General features: G+C 43.5%; 1 protein-coding gene across 5 annotated transcripts in view; it reads right to left on the bottom strand.

Annotated features, from left to right (window-relative positions):
• Nucleotides 1-20,545, bottom strand: part of CCDC149 (coiled-coil domain containing 149) — a 480,627-nt gene that overhangs the window by 153,686 nt on the left and 306,396 nt on the right. For all 5 annotated transcript variants that reach the window (XM_078678386.1, XM_078678383.1, XM_078678387.1 and 2 more), the window contains one exon: nucleotides 17,285-17,357. In XM_078678386.1, coding sequence (XP_078534512.1) covers nucleotides 17,285-17,357 — 73 coding nt within the window. The remainder of the gene's footprint in view (nucleotides 1-17,284; nucleotides 17,358-20,545) is intronic.

Raw genomic sequence — 20,545 nt, 5'->3', positions numbered from 1 at the left:
TGGCCTCCTGTCCCCCCCGATAGCTATATCAAGAGGTACTAGGCAGGGGTGCCCTCTCTCCCCACTGCTCTTCGCCATAGCGGTTGAGCCACTGGCTTGTCGAATCCGACAACTGCACAAAGACAGCGCTTTTCGTTGCCTCCAGCGCCAGGTTGGCATATCGCTGTACGCGGATGACATCACGGTTTACGTGAAAGACCCGCGCAATGCACTTAACCCGATACTCAGAGAATTCCTAGTATTTGGACGAATATCGGGAGTGCAGATTAACTGGAAGAAGTCTCAATTCTTCCCGCTAACGGTTGTGGTCCGCAGATTTCCATTGGATTTTCCGCTGGAGTGGTGCGATACAGATCTTAAATACCTGGGGATACGGATATCCCTGAACAGGGAGGAAACGCTAAGGATGAATTACGGGGTGGCTATATCGAAATTGGAGGACAACGTTACGCGGTGGGCGGCGCTGCCGTTATCAATGGCGGGGAGGGCATCCTTAATAAAGATGGTGATACTGCCGCAATTCCTATACCTATTTCAGAACATCCCATATTTCCCTGGTGCTTTTTTTTTTAAACAACTGAGGTCGGAACTTCTTCGTCTCTTCTGGGGGGGCAAACAGCCACGGATGCGCTGGGACATTCTCATCCAGCCCTATGAGAGGGGGGGATTTGACGTCCCGGACTTCGAAACCTATTATGTTGCTGCGCAGGCGCAGTACGCCTATCACTGGATTAACCCCACACCTTTTATGCCGCAAGTCGCTGCGGAAGACTGGATCGCACGACCTCTGCCACTTAGTGGCCTAATACACGGCTCGGTACGGGACATAACCACACCGTTCACTACGGTGACATGCACCATAGATGCTTGGACTCGCATTGCGAAGACCCTATCTGCTGCGCAGCTGTACTCACCTGCAATGCCCCTTTCGTATCACCCTTCTCTGTCGCTCTTACAGGAGGTGGGATTTCAGCTGATGTGTAGACGCCTGAAGATTGCAAAGTGGGGAGACATGTTCTTTGAGGGACAGTTCCGCACCAGGGAACAACTGTTTCAGGATATTGAGCCCACTCCTATAGAGATTTTTTATTACGTCAGACTCCGGCAGGGGCTTCGAACGATCCTACCGGACTTCCCGAAGGAACCCGAAGTGGTGTTGCCACTACACGCAATGCTGGTGTCCGATGGCCGCCATCTTGTCTCCAGGCTGTACAACAATATACGACTACAGCATCAGAGACCTGAGAGTTCCGCTCGTAGACTGTGGAGCGCAGACTTGGGTAGAGATGTCACTGACGCTCAATGGCAATATTGTAGTGCCGTCACAGCTAGAATCTCGTCTAGTAGCAGGCTGAAGATTATTCATTTCAAATTTCTACAGCGATTCTACTATACGCCTGTTCGAAAGCTACGGTTTCGTTTGGCGGACAACGACAGGTGTGAGCGCTGCAAGGCGGAGGGGGCGGGATTTCTCCACTTAGCATGGGAGTGTCCTGGTGTATATGAATATTGGTTAGAGATACGGGATGCGTTGCAAACTATGACTGGAGGAGTGATCGACAATGATCCATTACTCATGCTGTTGGGATATACACGGGATATACCTAGGACGGTTCGCAAGTTCGTAGAGATTGCGCTACTATTGGCCAAAAGACGTATGGCGTGCAGATGGGGCAGGGGGAGGGCCCCGAAGTTCAAGGAGTGGATGACAGATTTAGTTTATTGTCAGGATCAGAACAATGTGTATGCAGATTTACTACCAATGCGCAGCAGACCAGGTGATATTTGGGGTCCGTTGCAAACTTACTTATTGAAGGATGCGACGGCGTCTGGGGACTCAGAAGATGGCAGTCAAGAATGAGAGCTACTGCGAGTGCCCTATTGACCCTCCCGGGGGAACCCCTCATGGACTCCTGTGTGGGATACTATATTCAACTGCTTTAGGGCGTAGGCACCCCCATCCTGTCTGGTGATTCTTCTGTGTGACAATTGCGACAACATGCGAACTGGGATGGGTGGCTTAGTATGATGAGGGATCGGCCTCACTAAACTGCGAGGCTATGGAAGAGCGCGACCCTCCTTTACACTTGCTGATGTTTTGATGTGATGTGAGCTACCTCTCAAAGACGTGATTCTTTACCATGGTGTCTTGCTATTGTGTACGGGATGGGAATTATGCTATAGGACAAACTGCAAGCCATATTCTACATGTATCTACCCTGCTTATACTCACCAACCGCAACCTCTTGATTTGCTGTATGTCAATGCTTAGGACTGCAATGTTGAAATGTGTAACCTACCTGACTGCCGTATTTCTCTTGCTGTTTGTCAAGAAACTTTATAAATAAAATTAAAAAATAAAAATAAAAATAAAAAAGTATTCAACCGAAACTCTTCAGTTATTGACCGCGCGTTATTCAAGGAAAAAAATGGTTTTGAATCTTTGGCTGCAAGCGGTCCTTTTGGTGTGCATAATTCAGCCCTATGGCCACCTTTTCTATTACGTGTTTTTCCGCGGGGCGGGCATTCTAATTTGCATCGCTTCATATATCGATATAGCAAATGTGGTAAAAAAAAAACATTAGTAAGATGCCATTTTAACAGTTCTTTTGCTTATCTGTCCTTTTTTCCGTGTTCATGCTAAATTAAAGATACTCCCCTTCTCGCGAGAAGTTGTCTCTGACGACACCCACTGCAGCCCAACGCACCGGTTCTTTCCAACGGTGCAGATGGAGCGGCCAGTTTGCTGTGGAAGCCTTCGTGAGATCAAGGGGCACTTTAGAATGGAAGACATGGACCGGGACGAGGCGCAGGAATCCGGTGAAGCACAGGGGGCCCAGGAAGAAGAGCCCCAGCAGGAGCACAGGAGCGAGGAGGTCAACTGTGACGACCAACGGGCGGAGGAGAACGGCGATTCCAATGGAGTTCAAGCGTATGGCCTACCTATTGTCTTTGTGATTGCTGGGCAGGCCGTGTTGGGTAGCCGCTAGGATATCGGGGATAAGCTAGTAGTACGAGTAAAAATAGACCCCACATAGGCGGCTGATTTGCCCTAAAGACGGGGTTACGTAAGAGTAGTAGGCCGTGAAAAACGTGTTGTAGAATTTTAGACCGTGGTAGGGAATGGAGGCCTCTCTTGTGGGTGGTGACCGTAGTCCGGTAGGGGCTTGTGCGGTCAACGCTATTCGGTTGAAGCAGGGAGGGGAAATGTCCGCACTTTTGTAACACTGGAAATGTATTTTTAAGGTAAACTGTGACGACGTGTCCTGCTGGTCTGTATATCTCGCAGACCCGTTTCACGCGTGATATTAGTCTAGTCCATTCGTTACAGCTGTGAGGCGTCGGACTATAAGGTAGTACTTTTGAACCGGATGGACAAACTTTGTGCCGAAGTGCATTATGCGCTGGTTATTGCAATACTACTTCCGGGGTTTGTTATAATGGCGGTCTGCAAACGTTCTTCAACGCGACAAACAACGTATATCGGCTTCTTAAATTTTATGACGACTATCAATTTGCCTATTCGCAGTGTTTCACAGGTTTACGGGGATAGGTATTTTAATGGCATATCTATAAACCTAGATCAGCGAGGTTATAGCACTTGTGTCTGATCTTATAGTTTTGTAGGCATATATTTAGTTGGTAGTTTAATGTGAGACTTGTAGTCTTCTAAATCCTGTGCTTTCTTCACCGTAAAGCATGACAGTATTTTATTTCGCTTTGTGATGCATATTTGTTTTATATCAAGTACATGTGCCTGCAACGAGATAAACCTAATTCTGTTTTGGCTTTTCTGAAGAGCAAGTGAAAGAGAAGTCTGAACTGAAGGGAAAATCTACAGGATCTAGGAAAGAAAAACGGTTTCAGCCGTACCAAAAGGACCGAGGATCGGGCTCTGGTGACCGGAAGGGACAGGGACGCAACAGAGTATTTATTAGTAACATCCCATATGACATGAAATGGCAAGCAATCAAAGACATCATGAGACAAAGGTAACTTTCCCTAACAACGCCTTTTTTTTAGCTGAGGATTTTAAACTTTTTGCTTCCCCTTTTCCCTCGAGACAACCAGCATTGCTGAGGAGCAATGTTAAAGTTAGTGCTCTTCTGCTGACTACTGCTTACATAGATTGGCACATGCATGCCGCCATACTTCCAAAATGGTTCATTTTAGGTAATTGTTACTGGCAATCCTAATATCTAGTGTTTATGTATGCACAAGGATGGATGTCCTCCAGACACTGTTTGTACCTCCTTGGTAGTACATTTGGCTTTGGAATTCAAGTTGTCTGCATTGCACACTGTCAATACGCTCAGGTGATACCGAACTACAATTGCTTATTGCTGTTCTTTGTTCACACATTGCATAGTCTTGGCAGAATAATGAAATTATAAAGTCCCACTTACTGGGGCATTATCAACGTTAAACTGTATATTGTGTAAGGCAGGTCTGTGAGAAATTGTGCTTGGTGTATCTGTTGTAAGGTGACATGACTATTTGACTGGTTTTTATGATCGAATTTTAGAAAGTGTTGCCTCCTGTGAACATTTGGCTTGTAAATTTGTTTTTATATTGAAGGTAAACTTTTTTTCAAGATTGAATTCATTCAGGTAGAAAGTCACCTTAAAACAGCTGTCGTGCTTGGGATGACACGTCAATGAAACGTGCTATATAATTGTTTTAAATTGAGGATAAATGGCCGCTGATTTTTCTAATATTGCTCGTAGTGGCCGAAATATGATTTTGTAGTATGAATTGGGTTATAGTTGTGTATTGCTATTGAGTATGTGGCTGCTACGTTTTCGAATTTGGCTGAATTATGTAGCCATTGATTGACATTTGGTATGTTTTCATTGTTGGTGAAAAATAGGTTCTTTGTAGAGTTGTGCATTGGGCACAGTAAATAAAGATGCTGGTGTTTTTAAATGCATTGTTTCTTGGTATTTTCCCTTTGTATGTCTTATGTAGTTGGTGAGGTTACATACGTGGAGCTCTTTAAGGATGCTGAAGGAAAATCAAGGGTAAGTGCCGTGGGCAATAACCTGTTTGAGCTTTTAAACTTCCTCAGCAGTTTTATTTTTGCATTATACCTGTACCAGTTTTGGAAAGTAAGTTTCATTTTACTGTTTGTGTATGAAAGATCTCGGATCCCTGCACTGATAAATAATTGGATGCTATTTCAAATTTAACTGGAAGGCTGAAGCCACCCTATTTTGCAAACTTTGTCCCCTTTCAGAAACCTAAACTAGGCGTTAGATCTTGTAATCTGAATTTGTTTTCTGGATTTTCGACACTATACTGAATGGTCAATTTCAGTTAGTGCAATGTTGTACTTTTGGCATCCTCCAAGCAGTTTGCAGAGCTGCACACGATAGTGCTGTGGATCAATAGACAAGTCCTATTTTATATTTGAATTGGTGTTGTCAGGTTCTTCTGCTTTCTGACTTGGATGGATACATATATTTGGAAGGCATTTAAGACCGTTTTAACCTATTAATTATGCTATTTAAAGCCACCCACCATAATTATTTGTGTGCTGAAACATGACAAACTGTCCTATGAATGAACTATATTGTTTAGCTGTACAACACAGCCTATACAAAATGCCCACATGCCAGTGCTTTTGCTTTATGTGCATATTGTCAAATGGCACAGTATTTCCATGACTGTATAACACTCAAATGCTACTCTCCCCAGCACAGCTGTTTTTTTTTTTTTTTTTTACAAAAGTCAAACTAGTATGCTGCTCCTGCATCTTTGCACGCCAGTAAGCTGCCGTCCAGGTTACTACCTGTGAACTGGATCCAGCAAATTAAGTGTTATGGAATATGTTTACCACTAAGAGGGCAGCCCGTCTCTATATTGGCAGCTGTTTACATGCAGCTGGCTGCTTTAAGCAGGAAGGGTTAGCTTAATTAAATGTGTAGGCCTGTACATTGTTGCAAACTATTCTGTACGACGATATTTGCTTACTAATTTATTTTAATTCTTTACATGTATTTGAAAATAGCCCTTGCTGTAGGGTTGTGGGTAAGTAACCAATATAAATATATATTTGTCTGTTTACGTTTGTGCGTTCTATTGGTTAATACAGATTTTGTTTTTTACAGTGTGGTTGAGTTCAAAGATGCAGAATTTGTCAAGAAAGCAGTAGAAGTTATGGCCAAGCACGATCTTAGTGGAAGTCCTTTGAACATTAAAGAGGTGAGGCTGTTGATTTTCTCTAAGAAATAACTTAGAACTGCCTTAACAAAAAAAAATCACCTCATTAATCCCGGTTTAATATACTAATCAACAGCTGAGACATGACCAGGCAACTTTTACAAATTGTCTGTTACTTCCCTTCATTGCAGGTGTTTTTATATTAACATTTGTTCCGTTTGAAATCGGATCAGTTGTTTTCAGTCATTAACATTTGCCAGTTATTCGGCAGAGGGTATGTTTTAGTACTCAACATGTACGATACGTTAGTACTGTACAGTACAATGCTTTGCTGCACTTGAAATTCCCCAGTTGCATTCTGCGTGCCTGCATGTTGAATGGAAAGGTGCTCCAGATGCGGCATGTATTGACTCCACTGTTGTGGAATAAGCTGCCAGACTATCTTCGGAAAGAGACTAGCCTCTTATGCTTTAGGAAACAGCTAAAAACTCTTTTGTTTAGAGAAGCCTTTGGATCTATATAATCTATTGCTCTTTCCCTTCTTTCTGCGTGAGATTTCCTGGCTGCTCCTTTGGTCATAAGCGCCTTGAGACCTGTAGGTGAGATGGCGCTATATAAGCTAAAGTAACAATAACAATAACAATGTATCATTGATCTACTGCAGGATGAGACACTGTCCGTGCTAATGTATGCTAAGTGAAAAGGCGTTGTGTTAGCTAGAGGTGTTTAAGTGTGTGTGTGTGGCTGTGTGTGTGGCTGGGTGGCTCTGTGTGTGGCTGGGTGGCTGTGTGTGTGGCTGGGTGGCTCTGCGTGTGTGGGTGGCTCTGTGTGTGTGGGTGGCTCTGTGTGTGTGGGTGGCTCTGTGTGTGTGGGTGGCTCTGTGTGTGTGGGTGGCTCTGTGTGTGTGTGTGGGTGGCTCTGTGTGTGTGTGTGGGTGGCTCTGTGTGTGTGTATGGGTGGCTCTGTGTGTGTGTGTGTGGGTGGCTCTCTGTGTGTGTGTGTGTGGGTGGAGCTGTGTGTGTGTGGCTCTGTAAATACTCTCTACTACTCTATAATGCTCATCTATTGCCATTGTAAATGACAATACCATTTATTTATGTTTTTAAAAAAAAATGAAGCAAAATGTCATGAGCAATGCCAATAGCTCTACCTTTATTAATGCCGAGACCATTGCATACAGCCAAACCGTAGGCTTGGCCGTAGGCCAAGACCGGAAGTCCGGAGATTTATTGTGACTTAGAGTGCAGCAACATCCCTCCTCTCTTTTCGTCTCTCCTCCATTGGCTGGCTTCCTAAACGTAGGCCAGCCATTGGAGGAGATAGCCGTCACTCCGATTTAGCCCCGTCTTTTTCGGATTTGGGGGCGTAAGTTTTGCTGTTCTTTAGACAGTGACGTAGTCTGTCACTCAGAACCACAAAACCACGCCCCCAATTCCGAAAAATTTGGAAGCTTGAGGCCTCCATTGTTGCCCAGCCGGCGCCGAGTACGATGATGCAGCACACATGCTCCGGATCTATCAGTATGGGCTAGATACTTGTATGCACCCTCTTTTTTGCCCTGCGCTTTCCTTTACAAATCAGCATCGTTAGCTCGGCAGAAACAACCAAACTACAATTCTCAAAATTAAAAATATCGTTTAATTTAAGACCAGGGGTAGAACATGGAGGACTTGCAATAGTACCAGCAAACTACAATCCCCAGAATGCACCGCTCGGGTGGCCGAAAACTAGATAAAAGATCCGATTCCTCAAAATACAGAGCCAGTTGAATGCTCCAGTTATGAGAATAATGTGAACCACACATTGAGACATAATCATGATCTTGGAATTGTGGCTAATCTTAGAACTAAAAGGAGAAAGAGCAAGGACCAACAGTTAAACTGATTCATACAATATAACGTGTATTCCTGTGTTTGAAAACTCAAACACGTAAAGTTACATTTGTCGTCTCGCAGCCATATCCCCACCCCTCCTCTTCGTGAAGAAAAAGAAATATTTATGCGTTGGCATTTCATGTCTCCCTCCCTTCCTTAAATACAGTTTTATTTTTTTAAGTACCTGTATGCAGTGAGAGAACGCGATGCCATGTTCCGTCAAAAAACGAGGAATGACGTGGGTTGTGTCTGCGGAGCGGGAGATGTTTCCTTTCCCCCAATTACTTCTATACCTTTCAGCAAAAGAAAGGAAGATTCCCTTGAGATGTGTCAAGAGAAGAAAATGTACTCCTGGCTAGCACTAAGTTTAGGACAGTACTTCCAATCTACCGCCAAACAGATAATTCTCTAGGCGCTTTACAAAATGGTTCCTTCCCTTCACCTGGGGGCGCCATTCACACCACTCTGATTGCAGGTGTGTCTGCTCTCCGCTTCCTGCCCAAAGGCTTTGTGATTGGTTGCGGGCCTTTGTTCTCCAAGCAAGAAGCAGAGACTGACCTGCAAGCACGTAACTTGCATTTATTTCGCTGATTTTTATTATTAAATATCAGAGTTTCTTTATGTAACGTTTCCAAATGTATCCAAAAAAGCAGAACATCATTCCTGGACAATTGTTTATCAGCGCTTTACACCCTGTTAATGAACTGTTATTTCAGTCCGTTAGTTCGATTGAAAAACCGGGGCTAGAGCGCTGCAGGACCCGTGATTTCCCTAAGTGAATATAGGTGCGCGCCGACTTTCGGAATTGCAGTTGGAAGAATGTGTTCATATGCCAACTGTTTTCCTTAGCAGAAGCGATAGCTCAGAGGCACTGTCGTCAGCCTTTGATGTGGCATGTTCCTAGCAGACAAGGGTTCAATCCCCAGCAGTATTGACCAGGTACTCTTTAAAAACACAGAATGCTAGCGCTGGTAAACATGAATATGGTCTGAATTTTTGAGTGTGTAAACCTTAGTTTAATCATGTTACGGTGATACATTTATAACTGTTCAAGATCGTATATCATAGTGGTGCACGCTGAGCGCCGACTTTCAGAATAACAGAATGTTTGAGAGTGTGAAAACAGCTGTGACTGTAGAGTTTAACCTGGTTACTGTGATGATTTGGCATGGATGGGTTGTGTGTGTGTTCTTACTATGAAGAAAGCCGAGCAGTTCACCCTTATTGCAAGGAGCCCATACAGCCTTTTTTCATGCTGCATTTCGCCCTCATAAAAAGCACACGCTTGCTGATGTTAAACAGGGACACCATGCCGTATTGCTTGTAGAATGGTACGTTTTAACGTTAGGTAATGTAATGAATTAGCGCGATGTCTGCTGCTTATTTATTTCACACTGCGTTATTATGACTGCTTTCAGGTCGTTTGTAGGGATTTAAACTCATGCGCGTGGCCGCTAGCTCGGATGGGCAGCCATACAACAAATACAGGCGTGGCCCGCTATTAGATTGCAAAGTACCCCAGGACAGCTCGAAGCTCAGTAGAATCATGCATATACACAGTCCATGTCAAGATTAACACCTTAAGAGCGTTGTAAATCCCTCCCCAGTGCTGCGCTGTCCATTGGAACTAGTGCTGAATGGACGTCCAACGGTCGCACGCAGCACTGGGGAGGTAGTGGCCGTGACGACCGTTGGCCGACGGCAGCAATTAAGGGGTTAAATCACATGCTTCCATAAGTACCAGGCAATCCTTGGGATGTGACACGGGGTGGGGGGGCACTTAAATACGGTTCTCTGCCTAACCCAAATATGGACTATGTCTCTGAGTGCATCACCATCCTTTTAACAGTCTGTGTGTGTGGCTCTGTCTGTCTGTGTGCGTGGCTCTGTCTGTCTGTGTGCGTGGCTCTGTCTGTCTGTGTGCGTGGCTCGGTCTGTCTGTGTGCGTGGCTCTGTCTGTCTGTGTGCGTGGCTCTGTCTGTCTGTGTGCGTGGCTCTGTCTGTCTGTGTGCGTGGCTCGGTCTGTCTGTGTGCGTGGCTCGGTCTGTCTGTGTGCGTGGCTCGGTCTGTCTGTGTGCGTGGCTCTGTCTGTGTGTGTGCGCGTGGCTCTGTCTGTGTGTGGCTCTGTGTGTGTGTGTGTGCGCGGCTCTGTCTGTGTGTGTCTGTGTCCGCAAATACTCTCTACTACTCTCTAATGCTCACCTATTGCCATTGTAAATGACAATACCATTTATTTATGTTTTTAAAAAAAAAATGAGAAAAAAAATGTCATGAGCAATGCCAATAGCTCTACCTTTAATAATGCCGAGACCATTGCATTGTAAATGCTTGTTAATGGATGTTAACAGGGAATCTGGGGTTTCTATCTCAGCCTCCCCTAAAGGGGGGATGTTCACCAGAATAGCAACTAGAGGGGAGGCTTCTGGTGGAAGATTAATGGTGGGATGGTGAGCCGGGGCGATTTCCGTCGTGATAGCCCTCCCAATCTTCAATGTCCTTGTATGGCAAGTGGGATTCTTAGGGACTGGGCCCAAGAGCGAATCCTTGGAGCCAATCCCTCCCTTGGGGGAAAGTGAATTACAGTGTGGGGGGGCAAGGCATCCATCCTTAATAAGAGGAGTCGAGGTACATTTTCCCCCCCTCGCATGATCACGCCGCTTTGGGGCCCCATTTGGTTACTCGGGAGGAATTGCAGTAAGAATCTTAGGTTGATCGTTAGCTAATATAAAGGTGTTAAGGCGCTCACACTTTTTTAAGATCCCTGCCACACATTCGTTCAAGGTGTCAATGATATCTTTAGCAATCGATGCAAGTACAGATTCCAGTTTTTCCGAGAATATAGTCACCACCATGTCTTTGATAGTTCCTTCAAGATGAGCCATTGATTTTGAACCTCTTTCCACTCGGGTAGTGTATCTCCGCCTTGATTTTCTGGGAGGTCTCTTGACATGAGTTATAGCAGGGAAATCCTGTATGGATTCGCTCGGGGTTTCAGAGTTGGTACAGGTTCCAAGGGCGGGACTCAAAGGGATGATAGGATCAGATGGAATGGGGATACTGGGGGGCTTAATTATGACCAACGGCTCCAATGGCACCTGTCTGGAAGATGTATTACCATCAGGCGACAAGATCTGTGGAGATGGTTTGTTAATGTCCAACCCCAGTTCCCGTTCTGTATTTTCTATTTTCTTGTTAAGAACCCCTACAGCTGAAGTCAAGTAGGAGATTATGCTTGCAGTTTTGCGAGGGATTTTAGCATTTGAGCTCCCACCATTCAAAGAAGTTTGTAGTTTCCGTGTACCTATGTTGGTTTGCACTCCTTAGGGGTTGGGCCCGTCCCGTCCCTTGCCGTCCCCGGACGACCACAGACGGCCCGCCCTTTGCCCGGGCTTCACCCGGCGCCGTCCGCAAAGCAGAGGAAGCTGTATGTATTTAAGCGCCTTCAGGCGCGCTGCACAGGAAGTGGGCGGTGCGGCCCTCGCAAGGCAGGCTGGGAGCTGTAGTTTGCCCCACTCCGCGGCCGAGCGATGTCACCAGCTCGGCGGCGGGGGCAACCACAGCGTCAGGACCCCAGAGATGTTGTACAGCCTGTTGGTGGGTCGCGGTGAACCAGAAAGCGTTGCTGTTGCTGTCGCCCCTCAAGCACTACACGAGTGCGTGTCAGCCCCCGCTCTTCCGTGGAAGCTGTATGTATTTAAGAGCCTCCAGGCGCGCTGCACAGGAAGTGGGCGGTGCGGCCCTCGCAAGGCAGGCTGGGAGCTGTAGTATGCCCCACTCCGCGGCCGAGCGATGTCACCAGCTCGGCGGCGGGGGCAACCACAGCGTCAGGACCCCAGAGATGTTGTACAGCCTGGTGGTGGGTCGCGGTGAACCAGAAAGCGTTGCTGTTGCTGTCGCCCCTCAAGCACTCCACGAGTGCGTGTCAGTTTTAGGGAAGGAACACAGGCCCTGGGCACCTGGTTGGCAGGAGCTCAGGGCACACTCAGTTAAAGCATATCAGCAGTTCAGCAAAAAGTGGCGGCATACCAATGCAAGAAAGATGGCACTTTCTTACACTGGGGCTTGTAAGTAGATCCTGCCTGAGATAGGTAACAGTCTCGTTATAGCTAGCTGTGTCACCGTGCTCTTTCAAATGCCCTAGAAATGGCATACATGCAGCAGCTTCTTATGGCATCTTCTTATATCTCTTGTACCTCTGAATTTGTGGTTTCTCATCCTATCAAGTGATTCAGAGGGAATTTTGAAAAATGTCTTCTTTATTGCACACTGGCTTACAATTGTGAGCCAAAAATGCAGAGAAATACAATTGGTAATAACAATTGTTCTACTATTCGGTATTCCCACATGTCTGCTAATAAAAATGATACCCTATTTGTGTGGCTTGGCCTAGCGCCTGCGACACAAAACAGTCCAAAACACGACCTGGGGATATCAGGTTTTACCCTGCAAAATCAATGGTTTAAAAAAGAAAATTGATGTGGGTAGCTGCGAAATTAGTGCCCTAGCTCGGTAGGTGTGCCCTACCAAACCCAGACATTTTAGAAAACCTGGAGGAGTTCACAGTGATGTGACTTGTATGGATCTCACATGGTTTTTTACCCAGAATGTATTACAAACTATAACATTTTGGTTAAAAATACAGATTTACTAACATTTCTGTCAATGTAAATTCTTTAATCTGTAGGGTTCCACAGTGTTCCTACCTCCCAGTGTTCCCACACATCTCATGATAAAAACAGTACCCCGCTTTTGTGGGGGGGCCTAGCGCGTGTGATAGGATTGGGACCAAAACACAACATTGACAGATCAGCATTTTCCACTGAAAACCAACAATTTTTTGGGTAGATATGGATAGCTGTTGATTTTGGGCTCTAGTCAGCTGGAACCCAGAGAAACCTATCAAACTCAGACAGTTAATAACACTGGGGGTGTCCAGGGTGGTGTGACTGGCAGTGGGCCTAACATGGTTTTTTTTCAAACAGAAATCCTTGAAAACTTCAAAAGTGGCTAGAAAACACACATTTTACCTATATTTCTTTGAGGGAATGTTCCAGAGTGTGCAGCGATCCACAAACTTCCTACCACCTAGCATACCCACATCTCACAAAATGCCCCAAACGCAAACTGAAGACATTATATTTTATCTAGCAAAATCAAGGTTTTTCTTGCAATGTGAGTAGCTGCGCAATTTGAACTCTAGCTCAGCTGCCACCCAGGGAAACCTATCATAGCCAGAAATTTCAGAAAATTAGACACCCGGGAGTCCACGGTGGTGTAACTTCAGTGGGTCTCGCAGGCTTTCTCAAATAGAAGCCCTTACAAAACTCAAACCTCGGCTAAAAACACACATTTATCTCACATTTAAGTGAGGAAAAATTCCAGAATATATGGGGATCTACAAATTTTCTACCAACCGCCATTCCCATATGTCTCCTGGTAAAGACAATACCGCATTTATGTGGGCTTAGCAGCCGCAACACAAAACGCAACATGGACAGAACAAAATTTGACACTCAAACTGAACTGGTTTTTTTTACAATTGGTGGTTGTGGAATTTGGACCCTAGTTCAGCATTCACCATGGAAAATTGTGCATGGATCTCTTTTTCCCCCGACGCCCTTGTAAACCTCAAACTTTTGGATAAGAGCACCCGTTTTCATCACATATCTGTAAGGAAAGTTATGGAATCTCCGTGGATCCACAAATTTCCTACCGCCCAGTGTTTCCTCACATCTCCTGATAAAAACGGAACCCTATTTGTGTGGGTGCGCCTAGTGCCTGTGACAGGAAAGGCTCCAAAACACAATATGCAGACATAAAAAGTCCCTGTCAAACAGATTTATCAATGCAGGGAGTTGTGGTATTTGGGCCCGGAACTGACGGGCACCCTGGGACACCTACCAAATCCAGACAATTCTGAAAACTAGACACCCGGGGGAGTCTAGGATGGCATGCATTGATCTAATGATGTTTTCTTGTCCAACTTGCAAACATTAAACTTTGGGAAAAAAATCAGGCATTTACCTTGCATTTCTGTGACAAACGTCTAGCATGAGCTAGGATCAACAAAATTCTTGCCACAGAGCATCCCCCCAGTATACCACTTGTGTTGCTGGGGCGTGTGCCTACAACAGGAATGGATCAAACCAAAGACAAATCATCCTTAGGGATCACTTCCAATATCTGTCACCCACTGCTGAAAAAGAGACCTTCTTATCTAGTCTCGGCATCCCTAAGGTAACAGATGAGCAAAAACAGGCGTAACGGGGGAAATTACAGATGAGGAAATAACCAAGGCCATAGACGATATGAAGACGTGAAAAGCATCTGGGGAAGATAGATTGGCAATTGAATTTTATAAATATAATAAACCACTAATAGGCCCTCTCCTGAATGTTCAAAGTAGAGGTCGAAACCTGAGGCTGTTTCGAAAACCTGACAAAGAGCCCTTGAGATGTGCCAATTATAGGCCCATTTACCTTTTAAACTTAAACATGAAGATCCTAGCAAAAATATTGGCAAATAGAAACAACAAGGGAATACACTACCTCTCAACGATGTTATCTTTGATACATACTTTGGCAAGAGATAGACAATAATCATAAACTACCCGTGTTTCAATGCAAAGAAAGCTTTTCAACAGGTTGAATGACACTATTTTGTTTTTTATATCACGAAGAAAATGGGACTTGAAGAAGACTTAGTTCAAACAGTTACATGCCTCTACAAGGAACCAACCAAGTTAGTCAACTGCGGCAGTCCCTGTCCTCCCTTTTCAGGTTGAAACATGGTTCATGGCAGGCTTGGCCCCTCTCCCTGTTGCTGTTCCTCGTAGCCCTAGAACCACTGGCCATATCCGTCATTAAATGCAAGTAAATAAAAGGTACTGTTACGCAAGTAGGAAGCGATAAAATACTATATGTGGACAACATTCTGGTGTGCTCGTCTCACCCACAAACGTCAAAGCCTACATTAATCACAGGTCAGAAATGTAATTTGGTTTGCTGGAGTGGAATTAAGGCAACAGATTTTAAACTTAAGGAGCCTCGAAGGGAAGCTAGTGATGGTTCTCCAGAATGAGAGTGTGGTCCGATATATTCTTCTTTGTGATTAGCAAAGCCACGGAGTTAAGGATAGTGTTGAGGAGCAATAAGGAATTTGAAGGCTAGAGAGGATGGTGTTACTTGCATCAATTCTAGAGATGATCAGTTTTGGCTTAAGCCTCAACAGGTCGTTCATAAGCAGAAATTATGATCTCTTTAGATGGTGCAGGCAGAAATGGGCTACAAAATAACTTGCAATTGAAAGAATGGAATCTTTCACAAATCTAATCGATTTGATGGAATCTAGGAAGGTGGGAACTCCATGTATCTGTTTTCCCAGTAAATTAAATACTTGCTGCATTTTCCTCCAAGAATAAGCACCACAATTTGCTGTTAACGTTTGCCAACTACATAGTTGAATTGTCTTTACCCATACTCACATTTAATGACTATTATTTGTCAAACATCAAAACCAAAATCTATGATATTAGATGGTCAGAGTAAGTCACATTCCTGCACTTGTTAACTGAATATATAATATAAATCGAAAGTGTGACAGAATTTACTTATCTTGGGATGATTTTTATCTCAAACACTATGCTGTATCGGACATTATCAATATAGAATATTGTGGGAAGAAGTGGAAATGGCCTAAATCTCTTCTTTTTGAATGCAAGAAATATATTGAAGCAATCACTGAGGTAAGGCTATGAGGGAGGTAAAATATAGTCTTTTCTCCTGAATAGGACTAATGGCATGGGCCTCTAACATTCAAATAATATGGAGTCAACTGAAAAATCAATTCGTAAAAATAATTCTATCAGAAAGAGTGCACCAATACAGTAGAATGGATTGGATTTAAGCCTAGTTGTTCCAAATAAAAGCCTAAGTAAGACAATGGTATAAGTACCTCCAGTGCCCTAGGCAACAACTGTATGTATGTAATATACTATTCTTAAGGAGAATAGTTTTGAGGATTGCAATTTTATTATGATGTTAAATGAAGCCTTGGAAGTATTTTAGCAATTAACAAAGATATATTTTGAATATGCCAAGCAGGAGTACACTAAACGAAGTTTTAAAAATAGACAAAAACATGTACTGTTAAAGATGGTCTGTTTTCTTGTTATTCAAAATCAACTCCGTTTGATGCAGGTAATTCTGTAACAAATTTTGAAATGAAGAGAACTAAATAATCCAGAAACTAGACCTCATATCCCCCTTAAAGAAAATATTGGCCCATAGAGGAAATCCTAAGGCTGGAAATGTGGTTTGTGTATTGAAGAGATACAGGATAATAAACATGACATTTAAAACCTTTTCATATATTCAGTTGTATGGGCAAGAGGGTTCAGCTCACACCTGGATCATTCAATGGACAGGACAGACGACAATGCTCCTGTTATTATTACAAAGCATATAGAAGCTACTGATTTGTATTGCTTTAATTCCTTCAGCTAGGAATTGGATTGCAAAGTAGCCTACACATCAATGTCTAGAGACCGTGAAATGCTGCAGAGAAGGGAAAAAGATCCTTCTCTGGATATTACAAAGTCAGAAGCAAAAATACGTGACAATTCTGCATGCGTAGTTTCTGTTAAACAAAATGAAGCTTAGAAGCCCATGCCAAAAAAGGCTTAATCACGGGCTTCGCATACACTCAGATCCTTTCAGTATACACAAATGGCCACATTAATATGCATCAAGGCCTGTTACACATCATAAAGCATATACAAAAAATGACCTACACAAAAGGGAATGGATCTTAGTTTGCCTAACTTAGTAAGAGTCCACTGATTTCTCTACATATCGTTGAATCTGAAATCACACAGAAGAAGGACACAGAAACACCATTCCCAAAAGATGTGATGGGATAACGTCTGTTTTAGGAGAAGTACATTCAGTCGAAAAGTGTTTTTTCAGAGGAACAACAATCTTTCCAGCAATACACGAATTTCAAATCTATACCGCAATGTGAATGCATGCCAGAAATTATCTCTTGGCTCACAGGTATCTTCCAGAAATGGACAAAGAAATAAGCAGAGAAGAGAAATCGAATATTGATGTCTTTTTATTTTTCTTGTATAAAGGAGCGCACTGGTGAGGCATACGACCTTTAATATAACAGACTAAATATAGCATGAGAAAGGCGTGTAAATAAAAACGCATGCTTATAAGTTTTAATATTCTATTCTACTTCCTCACCTTGTATTTGACAATGTTGCTCTTGAGGAGATTAACTTCTTCTTGCAGTTGTTTGAATCGCTCATGAAGATATCTGAGGAGAAGGAAAACAGTTGTTTGGGTCACTACTTGTGTAGGGTTAGTATTGAGTGCAGTAATCAGCAAGGAAGCCAACACAGTGTTCTGGTTTCCTGGATGAAATGCAGCACTGCTTTATTATAACTGTGCTTTTCATGTGTTTGAGAGCAAGCTAAATGTTGACTGACAGTCCCTTTGAGTCTTGTAGCCAGCCTTGAGTGCTGCATTCAGCTGATTCGAACAAAATAAATGAAGTTAGTGAGTAAAATTCTTTCAAAGAACTGGTCCTTTTATTAATAATTCACTTTGCTAATTTTAACATGATTTTTTGTGTTTTATTCATTTAAAGCCTCTGGCTTTGTCCATTGAATAAACAGAAGAGTGATTCCCAACTAATATCCTCAGGGCCCTTGAATACGGGCATACACCAGATGCCATACGGGCTTTATGGCTTTGGCGTACGCATGACTACAAGCCACCGACCCCCGCTAGGATCCATGGTGTAAGATTCTTCTACGCCACATAATTACCTGGCTTCTCAAACTTTGCAGAAGTCCCACAGTCACCGTAAGTTTTTGCGGTATTGAAGTGTCACAGGTGAGGGTGCACCTTAGCGTGTGCATACCCCTGTGACTTTCTGGTCCTGATGAAAGCCTCGCTACTCGCACATAAAGGCTGAAACGTAGACCGGTAATTGCACTTTCACATATAGGATGCGACTGGCCATTGACTACCAGATTTTATTTCCACCTACACAATTTTTTAACCTTGTCTTACTTCTCCACTAATAGATTCAGCTGGGACAAGTAAAGACATTTCTAACTTTTTCACTATCACTCATTGCACTTCACCAAAACCCGCTCCGCTGTAATCAGACATCGTAGCACACCGGAGAGGCATTCGGCCCCTTGGGTGGGATCCCAATGATAAAGCATGTCACCAACTAGGTTGATTGAGCAAGGGATCTTTTGAACTCTTCTGTTGTTTGTTTATTGTAATTAGGGGGCCAAGAGTGTCTCCATTTTGTATTCCCTTTCTCTCCTGTTGATCTGGTTTATTTTTTGTATATTTTATATCATCACTTTATCCCTGAAGCATGTCAGATAGAAGACCCTCGTCAAGGGTTGATAGTGTTCAAGAACCTTGCATTGTTACAACATGCACACTGTGAAACTCAAAATCTTTAAACACCGTAATGGGTGCTGAAGAATAATGCTTTAGCGATGTCTTCTGTATGTTTTAACCCACAGAAGATGAATGTTACATACTGTATGTGAATAAACTGTGGCATTATACACTGCTGTTTTATTCATGAAACTACCGGTGCTCTAGCCCGAGTACGACACCCTCTTCTACAAGACAAGGGACTTCTAATTGTTTTTTTTATTATTTATATTTCCTTTTCCCACTAGTTTTCCCAGTTATTTGTGAAGGAATAGTGATGCATCCTGTAACTTTGTGGTTAGTTTGAACTTTCCATTGTGCGGACTTTCCACGGGCATTTGACAACCAGAGAACAAACAGTTACTCTAGGAAAAGAATTGAAAAAACATGTCTGATGAAAAATCAATTAGTTGAGAAAGAACAATAATTATTCTCCAAAGTAGAGTGTAAATGCATAACGAGCATCTGAAAGAAAAATGATAATTCCCGAACAACCAAAAGAAAGCTAGCAAGCTCAGACTCTTCTTGCCTTTTTTTAACTGGTCACTGTTTGCGTACCACATTCCACCTCCTTAACAATAAAAGAGAAAATATACAGATGAATACTCCTATTTTTGAAAGAAAGACCAGACAGACACTCTCACTCTCACTTCATCCATCCATCCATCCATCCATCCCTCTCAGTGTTTCCTTGAAAATTCTTGCTTCTATTCTATGACTTCACCTCTTTTATCCCAGTCCCTCTGCATCACCTCACACCATTGTGAAAATGGGCAGTAAAAGTATCATGCTCTATTGCTATCCCATTTAGCAGCCATTACAAGTCTGAGCACAAGGAATAGAGAGTACCATGCGGGTCCTGGAATAGACAGTAAGATGGATTTTGGAATTACGAAATCATTTATCCCATATTTTCCCCAAATTTCTGGCCCTCTCTTGCACACATTTCCACCTGATTTTACATTTGCCTCTGCACTACTAGTAATACCGGTCTGGACCTTCTCTTCAGAGAAATCTTAAGAGAAACCTTTCTTACTTGGAACAGCAAGTAACACACCTTCGGTAACATTCTTTCTGGTGGATACTTTTCTCTAACCGCAGATTCCTCACCATGGGACTATCCCCAGACGGCAGACAGGATCTGGATGCTCAAAAAGCAGTGCTCCTGCATGCCAGTAGATGGCATTGTGAAGCTACAAGTCAAGTTTGTTCCACTCTGTAAGTGATTAACAGAGACATATAGAAGCGCCACCTATGCCCGCGGCTGTCTGTTTCTATCATAGGCTTGTCCACACCCTCATACTTAGAGCACATCAGCAAATTCGAAGGACCAGTATGCAGATTCCTAAATTGGGACAGTTTTAGATGGAAAAGGAGACCATTATGTTGGTGGGTGGTGACGAATCTATGGTTAGATAGAGTATCCACCAGAAAGAGTGTTACCAAAGGTAAGTACCTTGTTCTTCTGATAGATAATCCAAATTGCAGAATCCTCACCTTGCGCATAGATACCAAAGTAGAACCTCCCAAGGTACAGGGTCTGGGGACTGGCACAGATCAAAATGTCTGGCAGGCCTGAACAGGCAAAGTGCCCATCCCGACAGAACAGACTGCCAAAACAATAGTGCTTCGTGATCATGTGCACAAAATGCTAATGTAGCAGCCGGACAGATACCTAGAGCAGGTACCCTGCGACATAAGCAGTGGTAGTAGCCTTGGCTCTGATGGAATGAGCCCTCAAGCTTTCTGAAGGCTGTTTCTTAGCTAATGCATAGCAGATCTTAATACAAAGAACTATCCATCGTGATATAGTCCGCTTCTATTCTGCTTTACCTTTCTTTGCTGCAGAGTGCCACACAAAGAGCTAATCATGCACCCAATGGTCTTTGGTATGATTGATGCAAAAGCTCAGTGCTCTTTTTTGGTCCAAGTGATGGAGTCTTGCATACTCTTTTGAGGAATGAGGCAGATCAAAGAATTTTAGCAGAGCATTAGATTGTCTGCCATGAAAAGACATCACTACATTTGGCAGGAAAAAAG

The sequence above is a fragment of the Lissotriton helveticus genome, chromosome 2_2, assembly GCF_964261635.1.
Source record: "Lissotriton helveticus chromosome 2_2, aLisHel1.1, whole genome shotgun sequence".
In the NCBI taxonomy this organism is placed as follows: domain Eukaryota; kingdom Metazoa; phylum Chordata; class Amphibia; order Caudata; family Salamandridae; genus Lissotriton; species Lissotriton helveticus.
The sequence above is the reverse complement of the archived record's forward strand: the minus strand, read 5'-3'. Positions and strand labels throughout refer to the sequence as shown.